The sequence below is a fragment of the Coffea arabica genome, chromosome 2e (assembly GCF_036785885.1).
Source record: "Coffea arabica cultivar ET-39 chromosome 2e, Coffea Arabica ET-39 HiFi, whole genome shotgun sequence".
NCBI classification, from domain to species: Eukaryota; Viridiplantae; Streptophyta; class Magnoliopsida; order Gentianales; family Rubiaceae; genus Coffea; species Coffea arabica.
Window position 1 is genome coordinate 12,701,210 of NC_092313.1, and position 21,732 is coordinate 12,722,941.

The following is a 21,732-nucleotide window of genomic DNA, read 5'->3' on the forward strand; positions in this document are numbered from 1 at the left end:
TATGTATTTGCTTCCAATCAATATGAAGCCATTTCGTTTCAGGTATTATATAACCTTTGTTTTGTATTTTTCTCTTCTTTTTTTTTTGAATTTTTGACACAAGGCCGACGATATACAAGTGCATCCTACTGGACATGCAGAAAATCAAGACGAGGTTAGTTTTATCCTGAAAACATGTGAATTTCCAGTTCTCTTATTGACTTGAAGTTCCAACTGGCCAATTCTCTTATTGACTTTCTCGGTTAAAATTTTTAAGGTCAAGCTCAAATCCGAATTGTTTGTTAAGGGCATAGTTTATTTACAGCCCTACTTGAAGTAGTGTAAAGATGTCTGGCAGGCGTAAAGCCTGCTTTCGTTTTCTGGCCAAAATTTTAATCAAAATCAGTTTTGGAAAATGATAGTGTGGCACTAAACAGAATGCTAATATTGATTATGGTAACATGTTGCAGGCCACAGACATCGATCAAGGTGATGATGACGAGCATTACCTGGACTTGATTTTGGGTTGGTTGTCCGATGAGGTAAGATTTTGTAGATGGACTGAACAAAAGTTTAAAAGCAACACATTGTTATTCCCTATTTGTTCTCCCGAACATTTACTCGTTATATACGGATTGGGATATAGGAAATCGAAGATCTACTAAACGAGGTGCGAGTTGACACCCCGTTGAGTCAGGAAGAGATCTTGCAAAGCCTGAACCCTCGCAAATACCAGTCAAGTGGAAGAGATGATGAAGGAGAACAAGAGAATTGCTGTATTTGTTTGGTAAGTAATTTTCAGTTCACTAGAGATAATAATACTGCCATATTTTTGGGTATCAAACTTAAACGGTCAATTACCATTTAGATGGCACACGTGGAAGCCTTTTTAAGTATCTAAGAATTTTCTTTAACTTTACGTGCTCTTACATCAAATCGTAGAGGCATTCCTAAATACCATCTTTAGTTTATTAGATTTGGTAATCTCTTTCTTGTTATCTAGGATGAATTGGGAGCTGGTCAGGACCTTGTGAAGCTGGACTGTGGCCACGGCTACCACTTCGACTGCATCAAGCGGTGGCTGGCTGAAAAGAATTGCTGTGCCCTCTGCAAGAGATATGCTGTCCGATTGGACAGAGACTAAACCAGCCTCAAGTGCTGACTGGAAGCTGAGCTCGCTTTCTGTGTTGGTTTTTAATTCAGTAATGTACTTTTTGGTTCTGTTTCGACCTGTTTTAATTCTAATTTTATGGAGCTTGCGGCTTCAATGACTGAACGCTTATTGTCCTTGAGAAACCTTTCGGGTTGGATTGTTGTGGCATCATGCATGGAACTGAGCTAGTTTTTCATGCTTTGGACTGATATTGATAGTATCGTGAACATATGTATGGATCTGTTTGGACAGCTTTGGTTGTTTTCTTTTCTTGCTGAATATATGAGTTGTAGTTGTTATCATGGTCTCTTTGTAGTTACTAGTCTGCGTCAAGAAATTTGTTCCTCCTGTCAAAATTCATGTCAATTTTCAAATGATACACAAGTTAAATTCATTCCTCTCACCTTATTTCACCCTTTAGGTTGCTCATAAATCCCTCTAATGAGTAAGCTTTTCCGGATGGCTCATAAATGGCAAAATTTTGGTCTCTTTTTGCCTTACATCATTTCATTTCATTTCATTTCCTTGTTAGCGAGCCTTGTCAATTATGTAAACTTGGCCGATGTTTCTTTTCGCTGGAATTATAGCCAATACTACTATCTGAAAATATTCTGCATTTTGCAAGCACTACTAATTAATGGCTGATTTTCATATGACAAAGTCACATTTATTAGATCTTGAACGTATCTTGGAGAATAGAGCATGGAATCTAAATACCTAGCCAGCTTTGATTGCAAGTTCATAATTATTTTCTGCAATTGCAAAAGCTCCTTGGATTCTCAATTTTGATTGTGTAAGGCGTAGGTAATGAAATTACAAGATGAGCATTAGAAGCAAAAGAGGGATTAACACGAAGAAAAGGAAAAGTCATTTTTGTGGGAAATATTTATTGCATTCAATTAAAACTGTGAGGGACTATGTGCATTTTAATCATTTATCACCTCAGTCGAAGAGTGTTTATATGACCGTAAAAAAATAATTATGCTTCATTTATTGACATTTTCTCATCTTTTATATAATTCATCAGATCATCTGTAGGAAAAAGACACCTCAACTGTCAACAAGGTCCCGTAGCTCAGTTGGTTAGAGCGTTGGTCTTATGAGCCGAAGGTCGCGGGTTCGAGCCCCGCCGGGACCACTTTTTCTGAAACTCTTCTTTTTCTTTGGAACAAAGATTACTAGCATTTCTTTTTAATCTCCAGTAATTTATTTTGATTTGTCTTCTGATTTAATTTTCTCTTATTATACTGTTATCTGTACAATCTTCACAGTATTGATAAACTTTACAATTAATTCATAGATTTTTTGTTCCTTTTTCTTATAGTGAACATAATAAGATCATGCATCTAAAACCACATTATAAGCACAAAGAAAGATACATAAACTACCTATACCCATGTCATAACATTCCTAATTCAACTGTCGTCTACCAACTTGTGCAGTACCATAAATATATAAAACTTAAATATTCAACACTTAAGAGAAAATGACAATAATAAGAACTATGTTCTCAAAGAATCATCACATAACCACAAAACCCAATCCCGATTTAGTAGAAAAAAGAAACTAAAGAATAAGGAACTTAAAATGAAAAATTATTCTAAAGGAAAAAAAATTTCAAACTGTATAGCTTACCAATTAATCAATTCAAACTAGATGCCGACACCTATGTTGTGTTGGTTCATGCTGCCAACTCCTACTAAGAACTAAGCTAATTAAAGTGCAAACCAACCAATAATTCAACCTAAATAACAAGTCAAATAGTGCAAAGTGCAATAATGCTTTGTAACCTACTTTCCCCATTGCAAGCTGCATCATACCATCATTGTTAGCACACATCGATTATTTTTAAATATCATGTGGTGATGTAGACTTCTTTTAAGAATTTTTCATGAAAGATCCGAACCACCTCATGCTCTTCAAATATTTTCATTGTGGTTGACTTTTTTTTATAAGCTCTTTTTTAAGGTTAAACTAAAATTGCTATTATAAAATTCTATCGTACGTGATTTTGACCTCATACATGGGTGAACCTTGCAAATTTCCAATATTACATGTTTTTGGAGCCAATAATTGATCCGTAATCTAGAAAGGCAAAAACTTGGTAGATCTGGTCTTGTAAACCTAGCAGTTCAAAATTTGCCACTTTTGATTTATTTATTGTTTTGCAAATCATGTTAGCCAAACGAACTGTTACTCGCACGTAGGGAAAATCCTCGATCACTCAAATCTGAATGAGCAAAGTTTGACCCCAGATCAATTTAGAGTTTTTTTTAACGGGTGTCCGTTATTACACCTAAATCGCATATCTAATCTACTATATAAATTCACACACTAACAATTATTACCTTATCTTGCATCTATATGCTTTTCCTAATTAAAATTACTTTTCCAACATAAGAACACCTAAAATCCCCTTAACAGTACTCAGTATATTATAATGACCCGTTAGACAGTCCCATTAGTCTATTGCCTGTCACAATATTATTTCAGCTATCATTAGTCAGCAATTATTTTAGATAAGCTTAAAGCCTTGGCACTATAATTATTGTTTTGCAGACAGCAATCAGGGAAGAGCCACATTAGTTTTCCTTGTTTGGTCCAATCTGAAACTTTATTATCCACCAAATTATAAATGCTCAACCACCCTGAAAGTTTGAAACCATCAGCCTAAAAACTTAACCACCTGAATTATTGAAGATTCCATACAGATATACCATATTTCTAATGTCAAGGAAAAACGTTCGAACATTCTTGAATTGGACCTAACTTTAATTATTTGTCTGCCTTTCCATAAACCACTGTGGCTCTTATATCCATAGTTGCATCATTAGAAACTTTCTAAAACAACTTAAGGACATTAATTTTGCAAATTTATCTTTTCGATTCTCTAAATCTCGTTCATAGCAAATATCCAGAAGACATCTTTACCATATTGGTTTGTCAACTCAAATTTAAGGACATTTTAAATAAATTTTGCAAAAACTTTCAAATTTAGCAAATTTTGTCAATTCAAACTTTGCAAATTAAAGGACATTTTAAATAAATTGTCAATTCAAAGAGTATTTGCCATATTGATTTGTGGTAAGCACTAGAAGCATCAAATCATTGTGGTAAGCAGTAGAAGCATCAAATCATTGGTGTGCCAACTATTTGCTTGAATTGTATAAACAAGACGACTCAAATGAAACAAAGTGCAATTAACTCCTGCAAATTGCTTTATCTTTTGTACTTACATGCAAATGATATAATTAAACCAGACATTAGCAGGTTGATTTTTCCAATACAATCTTTTGGTTTGAGGAAATCCCAAAACCTTTCATTATTGTTGACTTGCAATCAAGGAATAATCTCTTTTACGGTAACCCAAAAGTTGATTTTGTAATGTGGTTTAATTTAACGCCTTCCAATGTAAAATAGTGTCGGCACTATTATAATCTAATAATAATAACACAATTTGAAGAACTAATTATTTTTCAGATGTAGGGTCTAAGAAAAGCCAAAGAAAAGGTCTATCCATCACAATCAAATTAAAATGGTTGGTACTTGTGTCACTGTAGTCAAACTTTAATTAGCAAAATACAGGCCTGGATTTGTATTGGAATGGTGGTTAAGCCCTTTTGATTGAGGAAAGAGAAGATAATTTAGTACCAAGTTGAGAGAGAGAAAATTCTTTTGGGAAAAAGGTTAGATGGAAATTATATTTTCTGAATAATAAGAAATTTTTTTCCCAAATAGCCATGTCCAAAAACCCTTCAGAAGTTTTTGTTTAACAAATTTCTTCTCATATTTCTTATTGATCAATAGTACTTCGTCTTTTTAGTTTTTTTACACCATCCCCAATCTAACCAATATTTGCCACCATTGACTTTTTTTCATCAAGTTGCTAGTTTTCATAAAAAAATTTTCTGTACAAATTTTGATTTTTTGCATATAAAAATATAGGAGTATTCTATATTGAGAAAAAAATTAAAATAACCCACAAAATTATTATTATTATTTTTTTCATCTATCTTACCAAGAAACAAGTTGGGCCGGGAAGTAGGTGATGGGCTAGCTCCAAATACCCACACAAAATACTACCCCAGATGCCAACCTTATGTTCTCTCTTTCTTTCGTCCAGTATTTCTTCTCTTTCACTCATACCAGTCTATAGTATACTCTGCCTGAACTGCCATTACTGAGAAATATCTCATCATTGTCCACTTTGATTGACTTTCCTTAGTTTCCTTCACATTTGAGAAATACCCATTTGCCTGAAGAGAAAAGGCACAGAGGTATGTTATTGAAAATGCCCAAATTCTGTTTGATACAGTTTATCGAGTCCCTGCTTTGTATTTATGATTTTGCATATCTTTAGCTGGTTTTATCGTGTTTTGGAATCTGGGATTTGGCGTTTGAAGAGTAAAAGATGGATCTTTTCGTTAGTTGTAGAAGAGTCTAACTTGGGTTTAAGCAAATTGTGTCATTGGCTTGTAATTTTCCGTATGTACTTGGCTTAAGATTTGATTCTCTGAAGTTCAATCAGGATTATGATCCTTTGTGTCTAGTCGATCACGTTGACTCTTCTTCTTTATGACTAATGGAAAATGTTATGCTAGATTTTGTATGTTAAACTCCCACGATGAATGTATGGAAGGATTTCTGAAGTGATTCTGCTTCTTTGATGTCCAGAGCAATTTTTTTCCTAAGACCTGACATTACAAACTACTTTGCATCCTAGCCAGGTCATAATGAAGAAAGGAGTTTATTTATTGGTTTACATTTGTGCAAATATTTCAATGATAGAAAGTTTATATGCAATAATAGATTCTGTAATGGTTAGATTTGAACAAACCATCTCAGAACTTAGTTTCTAGGCATCTAGAAGCTCCAGTGTCGCATTTTTATTGTTTTCCATAGAACAGGTATGTTGGATTATTTCTGTCATCAAGATTGTTTCTTCTTCCATACCCTGGTACTTAATCTTCATTAACAAACTACTGAGATGCTTCCATGACTTAGGTGATACTATACAAAAGTTTTTTTTTTTTTTTTTTATTTCTTCAGGCTTTGAACTTTTGATTTTGGAATCCTGAACTGTTGCGGAAGCTTGCAATTAACAAGGGCTCTTGGTATTTGTTGATGTCATTGAAATATTATACTTTTTAATATAGAGAAACCGAAGTCCTTTTATCTTTTTCACCTGTGCCAACTTCAGTCTTTGACACACAGAGAAACGTAGAGTTGAATATACAGAGATATGTCAGACTTGGAAATAATCATGACATTTTTTACCCATTGCCACATATCCAGAAACATGTTATTCAAGAAGAAATAGCTCAGTTTTTGTAAAAGCTGCACCTGTTTATGAGTTGTAAATGATAGCCTTTTTTACAGTTGATTTCCTTCTTCAGTTGAATATAGAAAAATCCATTACTTTTAGGAGTCATTTTCTTCAAATCAGTGTTCTTTAACGAATTAGTAGAAATCATTTTAATTGTCAAACCCAAGAAAACTTTCCCATGGTAACTTGTTTGAGCAATTTACGTCTTTGCTAACTTTTCTGTTTCTACTGTTGTATTTTTAAGGTAATGCCCTTTTTTTGGGTAATGGTCACTTGAGGTTATAAGCTTTTTACATTAATGCAAATATGAAATTAGGAAATATGGTTGAGCAGATGCTGCCAGGAAACTCAATAAATTGACACATTCTTTTCCGCTGATGTGTAACAGGAATTCCATTTCAAAAAGAGAATCCATTAGCACCAAAATTTCATTTATATTCGTTTTGGTTGCATAACTTACTCGCAAATTACTTTCTTTCCTTTGATGACACACAAGAAGATTATCTTTTGGAAGTGGATGTGAATGTTATATAGCTTTCTTGCATGAGTGCATGCTACCTGTAATTGAATTAGAGAAAATTTACTTCAGCAGCATAACCATGAGAGTTCTCAAAAATGAAACTTATACAAATGTAGGTCCCAGTGCAACTTTTCTTCACAATCAGTTAGACTATTCGACACAAAACCAATTTACCTTCATAAATACTCAAAACTTCCGTTCTTACTTATCACTATAAGATTCATTTTCTGATGACAATTCCTAATGGTTGTTGTTCTTGTTTGTTAAATTTTGAAATATTCGGTAAGGAAATAAGATGTCCTTACAGTGTTATGTAGAGAGTTTGTTCACATAAGTTTTTGCTTCGCAATCGCTTTCCTTTTATGACTATGTTGTGTATCCTGAATGATTTTAACTTGGCCCTTCCATTTATCATTGAAGCCTAAACTTCTGCGAAGTTTTATCCCACTAAAACTTGTGCTTTTAGCCAAAAGAAGTCAAAAGGAGAACTTCTAGAATTAAGATTTATAAACTGTGGAAGAGTGCATAAGTCTCATGTTAGTGTGAATGTTATCTTTCCTTGGCATCAGCTAGGTCCTCTTTTCATTTTCTTGTGCTGTACAATACAGGCCAACAGATAGCAAGCTACAGCAATGGGTTCTGGAGATTGGTTGAAGAATATAATCAGTAAAAAGAAAGTGAAAGACAAAAGATCCAAAAAACTGAAGGTATGGCACCACTATGACAAGAGTTGTATCAGCACCAGACATGTTTATAGCCATTTCTTTTTCCTTTAATAGCTATCATAATGAAGAAATCTGGAATAACATGATGTATGATTGCAAAGATTCTCACTTAGTATATCATGGAAGATTGATTGGATGCTCCTAGAGATCCCCTATCATGAGATGCAAGCTCTTATCCTAGGGACTAGGCTGGCTTTTTTACTTGGTGCATTTGATAAAAGTATCGTTACCATGTATGAGCCTCATCTTGGAATCCTTTTAATAATCTTCTTCTCATCTATTACTTGTCACCTAGAAATTAATATTTCCTTGATATAAAATTGAAGCAGCATTCTGCAATTCAGCCCTGATATACATGCAATGGAATTTACTTCTCTACAGTTTCTCTAGTTCATGTGTTGGCTCTTTACTGAGCAGGCAACTACTTTTTCACTTCTGAATGCATCAATATTATGAATCAGTAGTATTTGAGTTTGTGTTCCAAAAACTTAAATTAGGAAACTTCATTGACATCATTTGGTGCTCATGGTTCTGAGATTTTGAGCACTTCTAGCATCATTATTTGGTTTCTGCAGAAGCTTGACTTCATGCATCCTTTGGAAAACTTTTATTTATCTACACCATTGATTCACTTTGGCTTATATTAGGTTTTACCCTTTTCTTTGAGTTTGTATTGGGTGTGTATTTGGAAGTTTTTGATAGAGGGTGAGGAGGACGCTACATCATTAGAGGCATAATACAAGCATTAGGCTATCGCCTCATATTTTGTATATGATTTTTGGTCTAAAATTTCACTCTTTTGCCTTGGCATAGCACGAGGAATTTCCCCTGTTGGTAATTTTTATTGACTGTCTCTACCAGGAACCGGCATCTAAAAAGTCAAAAGAGCAAGAAGGGGAATACCAAGCCATTAAAGAAACTTCTAGATTAGCAAATGATATTTCCATTAAGAATGAAAGGGTTCCTTGTATACCCACTGAGGATGTAGCAGCAATCAGGATTCAGACAGCATTCCGTGGATTCATGGTATCACTTGTGCTTATTGGTTCTGTTTTAAAGTGTTGCTAAATGTTGTGCACTTTGTTAGAAGTAGCTTGTTATTTGTCTAATGGGGTAACTCATGTGGCATAGTGTTCCTTGCCTTGTTTGAAAGCTCAATAATGACACAAGTAAATGAGAAAGAACCTTTTTTCTTAAAATAGAGTGAAAGAAGGGAAAATAGGGAACTCATTTAACGAGTAGCATTGCATCAGAAAAAGCTATTAAGCATGCAATTTTACTTCAGGTAATTTAAATTGTGATTCATTTTGTAACTTTGAGAGCAGATAGTTGACACCTCAAGTGTAAGCTTATACTAATGCATGTGACAATCAGTGTTCAGCTTGACCTTCTAGGTCCCATTAACGAAATAATCGGTCCTTAATGAGCCATGAAAATCAATTGTTACAAATTTTTTTTTTGTTGGTATACAAGAGTAAATTTTCTGGTTCAACATTGCTCTGACTGTAACCATTGTTAGTTCAGTGACTGCAAGAACTAAGAAATTTTTCCTTTGACCAACGGGGAAGAGGGGAATAGGAAGTAAAAATGGAATCCTCATTAGTCAGGTGGCAGCGTAAAATTCTGAAATGGAATGGACTGTTATGTTTCTAACTGCACAGAAAAGCGGAAGTTTATTAGCAGTGTTATCTCAGCATCATTCATTTTGTGTTACTCAAGATTATGAAGCAGGCAACTGAAATGTGCATGCCTGCATGTGGCTTTTGACCCAGTAGCATCATGAGACAGTTACCTTTATTACAAAATATATTGTTCCTCCTGGTTTCAGCTTATAATAGTTCAGCCCTCCCAGTTACTAAGAAAATGATGTTCCCTGTCATTTCAGCTTCTATCATCTCTCCAATGTGGGTTATAATTTCAGTTTATGAGATATCAACCTTACTGTTGCTAAGAAATGATCTTCCTGCTCATTCTAGCTTTAGAATACAGTAATTTATATCAAACAAATAGTTCAGTTTAAATTGCAAGTATTGAACTATGTTACATATCATGCCTTATAGAATTTAAAAGGACTGACACCAGGGATTCATGTTAAGCATATAGGCTATCTTAGGTTTGAATAATGCATTAAGAAGACAAAATTGGCTCTTCTCTATGCAGATATTCTCGTTGGCATTACTATTTGTCTAAAATATTCAAGCTCATTTAGATGTTTAATCTCCGTGTTCAACAAGGGATATTTTCTTGTTATAGGCAAGGAAAAAGTTCCGTTATTCGAAAGGCGTACTAAGGTTGCAGGCTTTGTTACAAGGTCACTCTGTCAAAAAGCAAGCATCATCTACGTTAAGCTACCTACATTCCTGGAGCAAAATGCAGGCACATATTAGAGCTCGCCGAATTTGTATGGTGACTGAAGGTCGCCTCAGGCAGAAGAAGTTGGAGAATCAATTAAAGCTTGAGGCAAAGCTTCATGACGTAGAGGTAAGATTGTTTATCCTTCGTTTTGTCTTTTTCTATATCCTCCGCTGTAAGGAATAACCACTCTGGGCCTATTTGATAACTCTATTTAATGCTGAAAATTAATTTATTTAGAACTTGTTGAGTTCAGCATGTTTGATAACAAAAAGCCTTACCACTTAAAACATTAAGCATTGCTTAATTTGTATTCAAAATTTTAAGTGAAAATGTTTTTACTGAATTTGTTGAACTGACCACACATGTTATTCATTTCAGACACAACACATATTGTCCCTCTAACACGCACAAACACACTGCTCCCACACACAGTAGATATTTTTTATCTTTCTCTTAACACACACACTCTCACACAAAAATACACACGCTTAAACACCACCTCTTAATCATTTCATTATATTCTCTTACATACACCCTTCTCTCCCAATACAGAAATAAAAATTCTTTTTTAAAGATAAGATTATCATATTGTGTGATATTTCAATTCACTGCTTAAATTCAGTTAGTCATCAAACAGATATAACTTTATCAATTCAGCAACTTAATACTTCCAGCCCTCAATTTTAGATTTCAGAATTCAGAATTTGGACTTCGGTTTTATCAAATGGGGCCTAAGTAACTATTGTCTATTGTTTTCAGTGATTTCTTAGTGTGATAAGACTTGAGAGAGTTTTCAGTGTCTTAGGCAGAGCTCTATATGGTGGCTTACGAGTATTAATAGTTGTATCTCACGAACAAGGGATGGGACTTGAATGGATATAATAGATCATAAATAGTAGTACTAATAATCAGAAAATAGATTAATTAATCTCATCAGGATTATGGTATCTATTTTATTTTGCTTCAGTCATATGAGGAGGTGGTTCTTTGATGCTTTTGGATTTTGTCATTCTTCCCACTATTTTATCTTGCAGTGCCTCAAATCTTGCAGAAAAATTATGATTTATCACGTAGAAATAAGGAAAAAGTGCATGTGTGGTGTTATAGTTTAGGATTCTTAACTTGTAGTTTTCTGGTATCAACAAAATTCCAGCAAGTTCAAAAAATTGAGAGTTTCCTAAGTGCCGGAACTATATTTAAGTGATGCAGGACCAAAGCTGACGTAAATCAATTGATTATACATTATCCTACTGATTGCCTCTTATGCGTTTTAAGTATTCATAGCCATTTTTGGCATACTAACATCAACTTCAGGTGATTCTATCCTATAAATATGCCTTTCTGAAAAAAGCTGGAATGTGATCTGTCTCAGATTCTCTCTCTCTTGCTCTCTCTAACAAAGTAAATGCATGACAGGTGGAGTGGAATGGTGGCTCTGAAACAATGGAAGAAGTCCTGGCAAGGATACATCAGAGAGAAGAAGCTGCAGGCAAGCGGGAGCGAGCTATGGCATACGCTTTCTCTCATCAGGTAAGCCACGGCTACAAAATCAAGTGTTGCAACTTTAGTTGCAATAACGAAGCCAAAACTTACGATGAGTAGCTCATAATGTGCAGTGGAGGGCCAATACTAACCCAAATTTTGGATGGGGGAGCACTGAGCTTGGCAAAACCAACTGGGGCTGGAGCTGGATGGATCGCTGGATAGCTGCTAGGCCATGGGAATGCCGTGTCGCAGTTCAGTCAAGTCCAAAGAAATCAAATGGTAAGAAAACCAGCAAGACAGGGAAAAACATCAACACACCAACTACAAAAACGCCTGTTACAGTTAAAACGATTTCGCCTAACGGGAAGGGTGCTGTAAAAGCCCGAAAGTTGTCTTTCGAAGCGGCTGACAAGATAGTTACTCCAAAAGGGACCAGCAAAGCTGAAGAAGCAGGCAGTACATCTTAGGAAAAATGATGGTGTGCATTGAATGGAAGTTTAAATATGCAAAGCGATTCATTTAGTGATGTAAAGAAACGATGAGGAGGCTAGGCTAGGTCATCTGCTGGTTTCGTGGTTGCGTGCATTTGAGTTGTGAGAGGATTGAGATGGACCTGGTGATCATTCTTTCTTGTTTGCCTTTCTAATTTTTTTTTTCATGCAAGCATGTGTATATTTGGAGAACTAAATTATCATGAATTTTACTTGTACATAGATGAAGTTCTTTTCATCTTGTTTGAAAAATGAAATGGAGGCAGGTATGTGCTGTGATCAAACACTTGTACATTCTTTATCTGATTCTATTTGTAATATTGAGCTTTTTTGTGTGCTGTCGAAGCTTACATTAGCACTCACAATGTCAATAGTAGTAGTGCCTCGTTCCTACGCTCATTGCCAATAGACTTACATTTGTGAAGATGCTACAGAAAACCTCCTTAACCTGATACACTAACGCTAGTTTCTTCCAGCCTGTGGTCAAAGATATCGACTCCAGGCTCACCCGTATCTCAGAATTAAATTGCTGCACAGGGACATAGGATCTCAGAACTGTATCATATCGCTAGTTGCAGAACTGTAACATGTCACTAGTTCAAGAGCGCTAATTATGTAACGATATGTTTCTGCTTTTTCTTCAGTTCTGTTCCCAAAGCACCACCAAAACAGAAGAGAAAAAAGGGTGGTTTTTATGAGCTGCAGCTACAACTTTTTAATGATTCTCTTTAGCTGTAAAAGCAACTTAAGTGAAGCATGCATTAGTCTGCAAAGTTTTCAGAATAAAAGGTAACTCGCTGTTTTTGTATCCCTATGTCCTCCTTTAGTCTTTGCTCAATTCGTATAACTCTAAGAACATTGTCAAGCTGCCATGCCAACTGTATGTACAGATTTCTCCCTCTCTCTCTCTCTCTCTCTCTCTCTCTCTCTCTCTCTATCTCTCTCTCTCTCTCACAAACACACACACACGCACACTCATAGAGTTAGCTCTACAAGTACTTAATAATGAGTTAATTCTATTCAATGTCTCAATTAATGTACTATCTAGTTTTCCTAATATTTCATTGATATGATAATATGACCATGTCCACATATTCGGGTTCACAAACAATAGTGGTAGGTTGCAGTCACCTAATTTCATCCTCAGCAGCACGGAATGCAATGAAAGTCTCCCATCAAATGTATGGTTAAGACTTGAGAATGAAGCAGCCATTTCATCTTTTCGTTATTAGGAAGAAGAAAAAAATTGGCATACACAAGCTGTAAAAGGAAAACTAGAAAGCACGTGACTTGTAAAAAGAAAGAATTCAGAATAAAGAATGTTGGGAGCATTTTAAGGAAACAAGCTAACACTGCAGGTATCAAGAAGCCAAAACATGAATACTTGTGCGTACATTGACCTTTCCTTTACTTAAATGGGCGCCTGCAGCATCTGTAAAGGGAAAATCATGGCTAGTAAAATATTTAATGTTGCAAGAACTTTTATCAAGAGTCTCTTTTCTTGCGAATTTGAAAGGTTTGCCCTATTGTTTATTACTAAGTACCATTCACAGCTTCTGACATTTGCTTAAATGGAGTCAATAATTGCTTGCTCCTTAGTCCGCTTGCTGCTCATAATCTTGCCCACATTCCATCTCTCACATGGTTACCAATAGTTGCATCAGACTGCAGGGCTAGAACTAATTAAATTCCAAACAATTGGCATTATCTAAAATCAATTCTTTTTGCACTAAATTAGTCGGAGGAAACTTCAAAGAATTCAAGAAGATTTCCCAGCTCATCCAAAAAGTTAGTTCCTATGAACATGCTCTGCTTGGATCTTTTGTGTTCAATGCCCCCATATGCCACAGTGCTGCCCAACCATATGAGAAGACCGAATAGGAAATTAATTGTTTTTATGCAATAAACTTCTTTTCATCTCCAAAGGTGTCACATGGATAAAAATTATCTACACCTCGACATTCTAAATCCAGATATTATATAAATTATAATGCAGGTAGTACACGTTGATAATCCATCAAATGCATCAATGTAAGATAAGCGGGCGTGAATTTAACCCGTCTAAAAGTTAATTAATAGATGAATTTAATAATTGTTTTTCAAATATGATGGACTGAAGTGGCATGAAGAATCAAATGTTCAATAATTTGGATTAAACTTTTTCTTCTTCTCGTGCACTTCGGCCCCCAAATCAGATCATTATCTATATGGACCGGTTTTTACACTACAAACATAAGTCTAGAGTAGAACTAAGCAAATAAGTAAATCTTTCTTGAAAACACAAATGTGTCTGTTTTATCACATTCCTATTCCTCTTTGTAGTTTCTTAAATTTCACTCCTCTTCTGCTAAAATAAATTTTTAAAAAAAAAAAATTTGATGTGTCTATTTTAATTTGTGTTTGGTAAACTAGAACCAGAAGCCATTCTCATAAATGTCTGATTCTTTATTCCTTCTCATGTCAACATGCATCAATTTTCTCACTTGGGATGCTCTATGGTAGGACTTTAACTTAAAAGAGGCTCCTACCGTCTATAGTTGAGGATTATCAATGAGAAATAGATGGAAGTACTTGTTTTTCTTGCGCTGTATTAAATACAGTGATATGGAGTGGTTGGACAGAATTCACCAATTATCAATTACTGCTTCGCTTGCGATCACAATGAAAATCAGGTAACTGTGAACACCCTGTGTGCTACAACTAGAATGTCATCGATGTCATTTAGGTTAAAGGTGATGGGATCCTTATTATTGTTGTTGTTAAGATACTTCAGAAAAGGAATTCCTGCTACTTGACGGCATTCAAGAAAGCAGTCCAAAATTTCAAATGGGATCAGAAATTGGCTCCGCTCAAAGTTACAGTAGAATATATTACCATATCACTGGTCAATACCACTAGATGAATAGGAGTGGTAACATTTGCACCGCCCATTAAACATTTCTCTTCTCAAGAGGGGCAGTTGAAATTTTGAATGCTAGAGCAATAGTGAAGATCATCAGCTGAGAGCCTTCTTTAATTCACTTGCCATGCTATTAAAACTGACAGCTAGGAGATGTTCGTATCCAAGAAAGAAAAGTGATGTAGCCAAGACAATCATGCATAGTGAATGCCAAATTTGCGTACTTTCTGAAAATGGGCAACAATTTTGAAAGTGCATGTTGGTGTATTACCAAACTTGAAACTATTGAAGTGAAAGCAACAGATGCCAACCACTGACCTTTCAGCTGATAGCTACAGCTCTTCATAACAATTGCTATCAACACCCAAATTTAACAAAGGCACATTAGCAAATCAACTACAATAACATTAAAGAAATTATAGTAACATAATAAAACATACACCCACAAAGCACAAAAAAGATGAAACTTAGAAGATGATTAGTCTTGATAATGCAGAAGATTTGTAGGTGAAGATGGCTTGCTAGAAACTGGCTTTTGCTTCTCAGGGCCTGGAATTCTGGCTGCAGCAGAAAGTTCTGATAACCCACCATCACTGGAAAATCTAGCGCTTGAAAAACATAAATTTGGAAATTGGCTATCCAATGTTGGACCACGGATTGGAGAGAAGCTGGACTGAAGGGGTTCCCTGTGAAAAAGCAACTGATTCTGGTCAAAAGGTGATGGAAAATGTAGTGGCAGCTCAGAGTTGACTAGAGTCTCCTGAGATCCTTTTGCATTGCTAGAATTAGAATTCCAAGCCAAAATTCTTTGACATCTAGCCGTTTCTGAATTGATTTCACCTTGACAATGTGATGAGGAGGAGGGTGGTGGAATTAGACCCTGTTGACCACCAGAAAAAAGAAAAGAGAAATCTTGGACAGTGTGGAAAGACGGAGAAAGCCCTTGTGTTTGACTTTTATTGTTTCTTGAAGTACTAAGATCACCACCATGTGGGTAGCTATAGAAGCCAAGTGAGGATGTGGGTGGAATGACACCATTTTCCATGGAAAAGAAACTGAAATTGTTGATGGAGGTATCATCGTTATTCATATACTCTTGGCTGTCAATTCTACATGCAGATTCTGAGCAGTTAATTCTGCTCTCTTCTTGAACATCAAGGCCTTTTTCCGGTAGAGGATTTCTTGGTTGCATCAAAATGCTGCAACCATCAAGATTGGTTGTGGTAGCATAGCTAAAATCATGCTCAAGAGCATCAATAGCAGCTTTTGCCTCCTTCATTAGCCAATCAATGGCTTTACTGGGACGGTCATAGCCAAGCCGGTCTTGCACGTCATAGAACTCGATAGCAGTGTTTGGTGATAGTCTAACTCGTCTGTCCCTCGGACCTCTAGCAGTACCGACCTTGCTGTGCCGGTCCTTTCTTCCTGTGGATCGAAAAATGCGCCCACCAGGCATCTCTATACTATTTCCTTTTGCTCTTTTAGGCTTCAATCTTGTTGACCCTTGATTGGAAACGTCTTGCATTCTCCCTTTAAACTTTGCAGATTTGATGTGTCGGTGATTTGGATCCAATGTTTGGCCAGATGAAATCAGGTCTGGCCATTTTTCTTGGTGGATTGATGATTTTCCCACGCTTTTATCTGGCTGATGAAAATGCTGATTGTAGAAATGACTGTACTGATATCCTTTATCTTCATTGTTATTGTTCTCATCATCGTCTTCGTCTTCGGACGGATGAAGCTGATATTTTTGAGGATCCAGATTTGGAAGAAGTTTTCTGTTTACTTTGCTGTCCTAGTCTTCTGAACCCTTTTGGCCTGCAGGGGCTTTTGGCTTGTGAGTTCTTTGTCCAAGTATCAGAATCTGTCACCCTTGGGCCCTCAGGTGAACCACATATGTATATCAATAGTATTCAATCAAGATTTTTCCTTCCTGTACAGATTTTTAAACTTCCGTAAGAAAATGAAAAAAAAAACACAAGAAAGTAGTCCGGAAGCAAAAATGTAGCAAAAGAACTTTTGCTATCCAATCAAGTCTATTCAGAATGCAACAATTTCACATGTGCTAATTATTTCCAAAAAGATGAAAATAGTGCTAATCAAACCAAATTTTTAAGTAAGTTAAGCAATGATTAAAGTAGGGTCAAGCTTACTTGAAGAAGCAAAGCACAGATCAGGAGAAGTAACCATAAGAACTACAGCAGTGGAATTGCTATTCAGGATCAGGTGTGTGGAGTGGTGGCCTTTCCTTTGTGTGTGTTGTGTGTGTGTAACGTGTGTGTGTATATGTGTATATATACACACACACATACATATATATATACACATATGCTAGAGCTTTGCTGTAGCGAGTTTGAAGGAGTAGCAACAAACAAGCAGTACCATTAATTAAGTGCATGCATGCTGCCCCTGGTGGAATCGGGAAACAGTAATTGGTACTTTTTTCACAGATACACTTAAAGAGAGACAGATTAGTACTGTTTGCAAAATTAAGCACTGCATTCTGCATGGGCTTCTGTCTATGTATTAAAACAGATACAGGGTGCCAATTCATCTCATTTCTGATGGTTCAAATTCAACTTTTCCTGCGACATATTTTGGCCTTTCAGCAACGTGTATATTTTGCAGCATGCAAAGAAACAAGACAAATTCTTGTCACATCACACCTCCACTCATTGAGAACTATAGTCCATAAATTACCTAAATCCATATTGAACACGAAAATGACCTATATATAATGCATTGCTCAAGAGGGTCACAAAAATTCAGTGATGTAGATGCATAGATTAAAGGATTTGAAGGACAAAATATAACACAATCTTCATATCAACTCCCACAGTGATATATTTTGATGATATACTCTGATTAGATTACGAAAGGTACATGAAATCTTTTAAGATTTATGTCCACTGCTAAAGAGTCATCTTAGGAGTTAGGAGGAATTGTTTTATAAGACTTAACAAGAATATTGCCGAGACGAAAGAATATCTATATGAATTAATGCGTTGGCATTCCATAATGTACGTCCGCAATTAATTAAATGGCAAAATCCGGGGGCTCTAACTCAAAGGGTGCAGGTCACACTTACACAGAAGGCAATTCTAGCCATTGACTTCAAATTCATTTGGAACGAAATGAAGGATTCTGAACGGACCAAATTGAGTTGGACTAATACGCGTGTCACTCACCGCTAGATCTATCAATGGAACAAGACCGGGCCAAGTGGGCTCAAGCTCGGCTCGCTCAGCTCAAAATACAAACCTAATATAAGTCTAAAACCTAAAGTTCGAAACTTGAAAATTCTATTTCCTTTATGAGAGTCGAGTTTTGAACTCGTTGAATCCCACCAATTTATAGTATTACTCTTTTTTTTTTTCGAAAATGATAACTATTGTCTAACCTATCTATCCTAAACTACAGGAGAGGGGGAGTCTAAAGAGACTATGTTTGGGACACAAATCTTACTAGATCAAGGAAGTATTTTGATACAAACTTTGATTTTTTTTTACTACAAATGAAATTTAAACTCCCGCCAAGATCAGTGGTTCATTTACAGCATTACTCTTTTTTCCAAGAACTGAAAGAAACTCACACACGCACTCAATTAAAACAAACACAGGAGTAATCCAAAAGAGCGAGCCGAATGCAATCTAAGAGGCATCCACAAGAAACACCCATCCAACCAATTGGTGACACGAAGATTTACCGCACTACTCACTGCAGTTATTTTACTTATTTATGGCCTCATCTAAAGGGCGACTGAGGGTAGGAGATGAAAGTAGGAGATGGAATACATCCTTTAGATGCCAATAGATGGGTCCCTCCTAGGCTCAAGGAACAAGGTCAGTTGCATGCGTGCATGTGCATGATACATGGGTGCTACTATTACTGTTTGCATACTGAACCTTTTCTTCTCCTGTGGTGGGAGGTATCTTTTTTACATTACTTTCACTGTGTTCTTCGTCATATCCACCAGACGTTTAAACAGTAGTAGTTCCTGTTTCAATGTCAAAAGTTGATAACCAAGTATGAACATGTGACTGGTCTTAGTTGACTATCTCTCCTGGTCTATTTTCTTTAATTTAGTCTAGTTTAGGTTATAAAATATCCATCGTTGCAGACAAAAAAAAAAAAAAAAGAGTATGAAATTTTTGCAATTATTGGCTTTCCTTTTTAGGATAGAAGGAGCATAAAAATTTTAAGATAACCAAGAACTTGTGGGCTTTGCACTACCATTTTACATAACCATCAAAGCTTGCAGCGCATTTAGCTAGTTCACGAGCTACTCCATTATAACACTATTAAGACTTAAGGGGATTGACAATTTAAAAGCAAAACTTGGAAACTCTCTTTGTTAGACGTCTACATGAAATTAATTACTACGTAATGTGAAAAAATATTTGTGTTCTTCACAATTTCGTCAGCTTGTAACCAAAAAAAAAAGAAGGAAAAAGTTGACAACTTTATTGATATCTTTTCATGTATGTTTATATCGTCCCATCTCGAGATGTTGATTCGATATGAGCCTTAGATTGCATATAGAATGGATTATGGTATTAGTTTACTTAAAATTAGGAAGTTTTAATTCTACCTTTATAGCCTTTCCAGCCTTTAGTGTAGGCAAAGTAATGGCCGCAGTAAAGTGGCAGGATTCTGCAATGTAGGATTAGTTGCATAATTCTCTTATAATGCCCCTATCCCACATGGGAAATGGATTAATAACTTGATTTAATTATTTTGATCCCTTAATTTCCGACCCAACCCTTGAAGAAATATCTGAACCATCTAGAGTATCGCTACAAAGTAAAATTTGATTTGACGTTTAAATTTAAATTAAGATAATATAGCATAGATTTATACCTGTTAGCGTATATTCGATTTGAACTTTAAACCTAATAGTTGGATGATGAATTCTGAATACAATTTTGAACCTATTAGCGAGGAGAACTTGAAAAACTTTTCCTCTAGATATGGGGTCAATCCAGTGGTTTACATAAGCAATTATAAAATTAGAGGAACAGATTAATCATTTATTAATTTTAAAGCTAACTTTGTGTTAATATTGCTTCACTTTTGACAAGCATGGCTCATCTCAAGAAAATTTTCTTTGTAGTTTTTACTTTCCAGTTTTGGCCACACACATATTGTAGTAATTATTAGAAGAAATCGGTTTTTATCGAGACGAACGAAAAGAAAGAAATGATCAGAAACTAGAATCGAGAAGACCATCATTCTTGCATGGCACAATGGGGAAGTCCAACCAGGATTGATTGGTCCTTGCAGTGTCATGTTTTGGCATGTGGGCGGAGCCCACTTGGTATGATTACTCTTGACAATTAACGGATTGGGCCTACGTAAATGGTCATCTCCACTGTGCCAAAAGTACGAACCCAACAAAAAGGAAAGAGACACGGTCTTGCATGGCCTGCTTTTTGCCCCACCTTTTCAATTCACCTTTTTTCTTCTTCTTTGGGGCTAACTACACCAAAAACCCCTGAAAGTGCAAAACACTTTCACTTTGCCCCCTTGAATTCAAAGAACAGGCACTTTGCCCATAATTTTAATGGAGATAAAGTCAACTTTCAATTAAAAAGGGTTGCACTAACAATTATACCCTAAGAATGCCATAAAGAGTGTTTAAATTGTTTTTTCCTTTAAAATCTTCTAGTATTTTGCTCTAGATTTGATTTCAATTAACCTTGGAAAATAAAAGAGTTAAGTATAAGTCTTGCATACGGTTCAAAAAATTAATAGAAGGTCACGATTGCGAATTCAATTTTGGTTCAAAAGAATATATGGTTGTTTTTCTTTTATGCAAAGATGTTATAAGTAATTTTTGTTTATCCTTTTTCCCAATTCCCATGGCACAAAAGTGCCAAGTTCCTCCCAACAAATACTAAAATAGAATCAGCAGCATTAGTTCTGTCACCTAGAGGGTGTTTGTTTGCATATAAACATTTGTAAGGTTAATGTAGTCATTGTACAAAATTTCCATCTAACAGATTAGAAAACATCTTTCACTTATTGTGAGCCAGGCAAGATGACTATTGTTTGGATTGCAGAGTGTGAAGAAAATAAGAAAAGAAGTGAAAGATGACTATTCTTTAGATTGCACTTTCACTTCGCTCCCTCAAATTCAAAAAATAGGCACTTTGCCCATAATTTTGATGGAGACAGACGCAACTTCAAGTTACAAAAGATTGAATGCACAATTTTATTGTTAGAATGCCAAAATAATGTTTTTTTATTGTTTTTCCCTTTAAACTTTTCTAGTTTGTTACTCTTGATTTGTTTTCAATTAATCTTAGAAAATAAAAGTTAATTATTGGCTTTGTTTGGAACAATCTTTCCACATAAAATCAATCTTTTGTTAATAAAAGATTGTTAGAAGGACATAATGTGCAAATTAATATTGTTTAGAAATTGAGACTTTTTTTCTTTCTTTTTATGCAAGGAACTTGTAGTAATTTAGATTATCTTTTTCCCCAGTTGCCATTGCACATAAGTGCCAGGTTCCTTCCATCAAAAGCTAAAAATAGGATAATTAAAATTAGTTTTGGCACGTAGTACGTATGTATGTGCGCACATGTATATACATATATATATATATACACACACATACACACATGCATACATATATATAGTCATGTCACAAAGTTCCATTTAACGGATTTATTAGAGAGCATTATTGACTCATCATTAGTGTTTTGAAAACCAGACCAATTGGTTTGACCTGTAGAATCGTAAATTGATTGTGTTCTTATTTGGTTCAATGATTAATCCAAAAAATCAATTAAAT

At 35.5% G+C, this 21,732-nt stretch overlaps 2 protein-coding genes and 1 non-coding gene across 3 annotated transcripts; 2 read left to right on the forward strand and 1 right to left on the reverse strand.

The window, feature by feature from the left end:
* The first annotated feature begins 2,196 nt into the window (after nt 1-2,196).
* TRNAI-UAU (transfer RNA isoleucine (anticodon UAU)) lies at nt 2,197-2,270 on the forward strand. Its single transcript has one exon. It is a non-coding gene; the product is annotated as a tRNA-Ile (tRNA).
* A 2,976-nt stretch (nt 2,271-5,246) lies between these two features.
* LOC113731027 (protein IQ-DOMAIN 9-like) lies at nt 5,247-12,318 on the forward strand. Its single transcript, XM_027256063.2, has 6 exons — nt 5,247-5,409; nt 7,587-7,685; nt 8,565-8,729; nt 9,957-10,184; nt 11,475-11,588; nt 11,675-12,318. Exons 2-6 carry the CDS (start codon nt 7,611-7,613, stop codon nt 12,008-12,010), a joined length of 918 nt encoding a protein of 305 aa, XP_027111864.2. The 5' UTR covers nt 5,247-5,409; nt 7,587-7,610; the 3' UTR covers nt 12,011-12,318.
* Nucleotides 12,319-15,298: 2,980 nt separating this feature from the next.
* On the reverse strand, nt 15,299-17,201 carry LOC113728576 (transcription factor TCP3). The gene is made up of 2 exons (XM_027252967.2): nt 17,087-17,201; nt 15,299-16,866 (listed from the first exon to the last, which is right to left on the reverse strand). Exon 2 carries the CDS (start codon nt 16,456-16,458, stop codon nt 15,412-15,414), a length of 1,047 nt encoding a protein of 348 aa, XP_027108768.1. The 5' UTR covers nt 16,459-16,866; nt 17,087-17,201; the 3' UTR covers nt 15,299-15,411.
* Between the last annotated feature and the right edge of the window lie 4,531 nt (nt 17,202-21,732).

Excerpts from the sequence above, each read along its gene's own strand:
- LOC113731027 (XM_027256063.2), top strand. The coding sequence starts at position 7,611 with ATGGGTTCTGGAGATTGGTTGAAGAATATAATCAGTAAAAAGAAAGTG. Across the intron at positions 7,686-8,564 it reads AAAGATCCAAAAAACTGAAG|GAACCGGCATCTAAAAAGTC; the intron begins GTATGGCACCAC and ends TGTCTCTACCAG. Across the intron at positions 10,185-11,474 it reads CAAAGCTTCATGACGTAGAG|GTGGAGTGGAATGGTGGCTC; the intron begins GTAAGATTGTTT and ends AATGCATGACAG.
- LOC113728576 (XM_027252967.2), bottom strand. The coding sequence starts at position 16,458 with ATGCAAGACGTTTCCAATCAAGGGTCAACAAGATTGAAGCCTAAAAGA.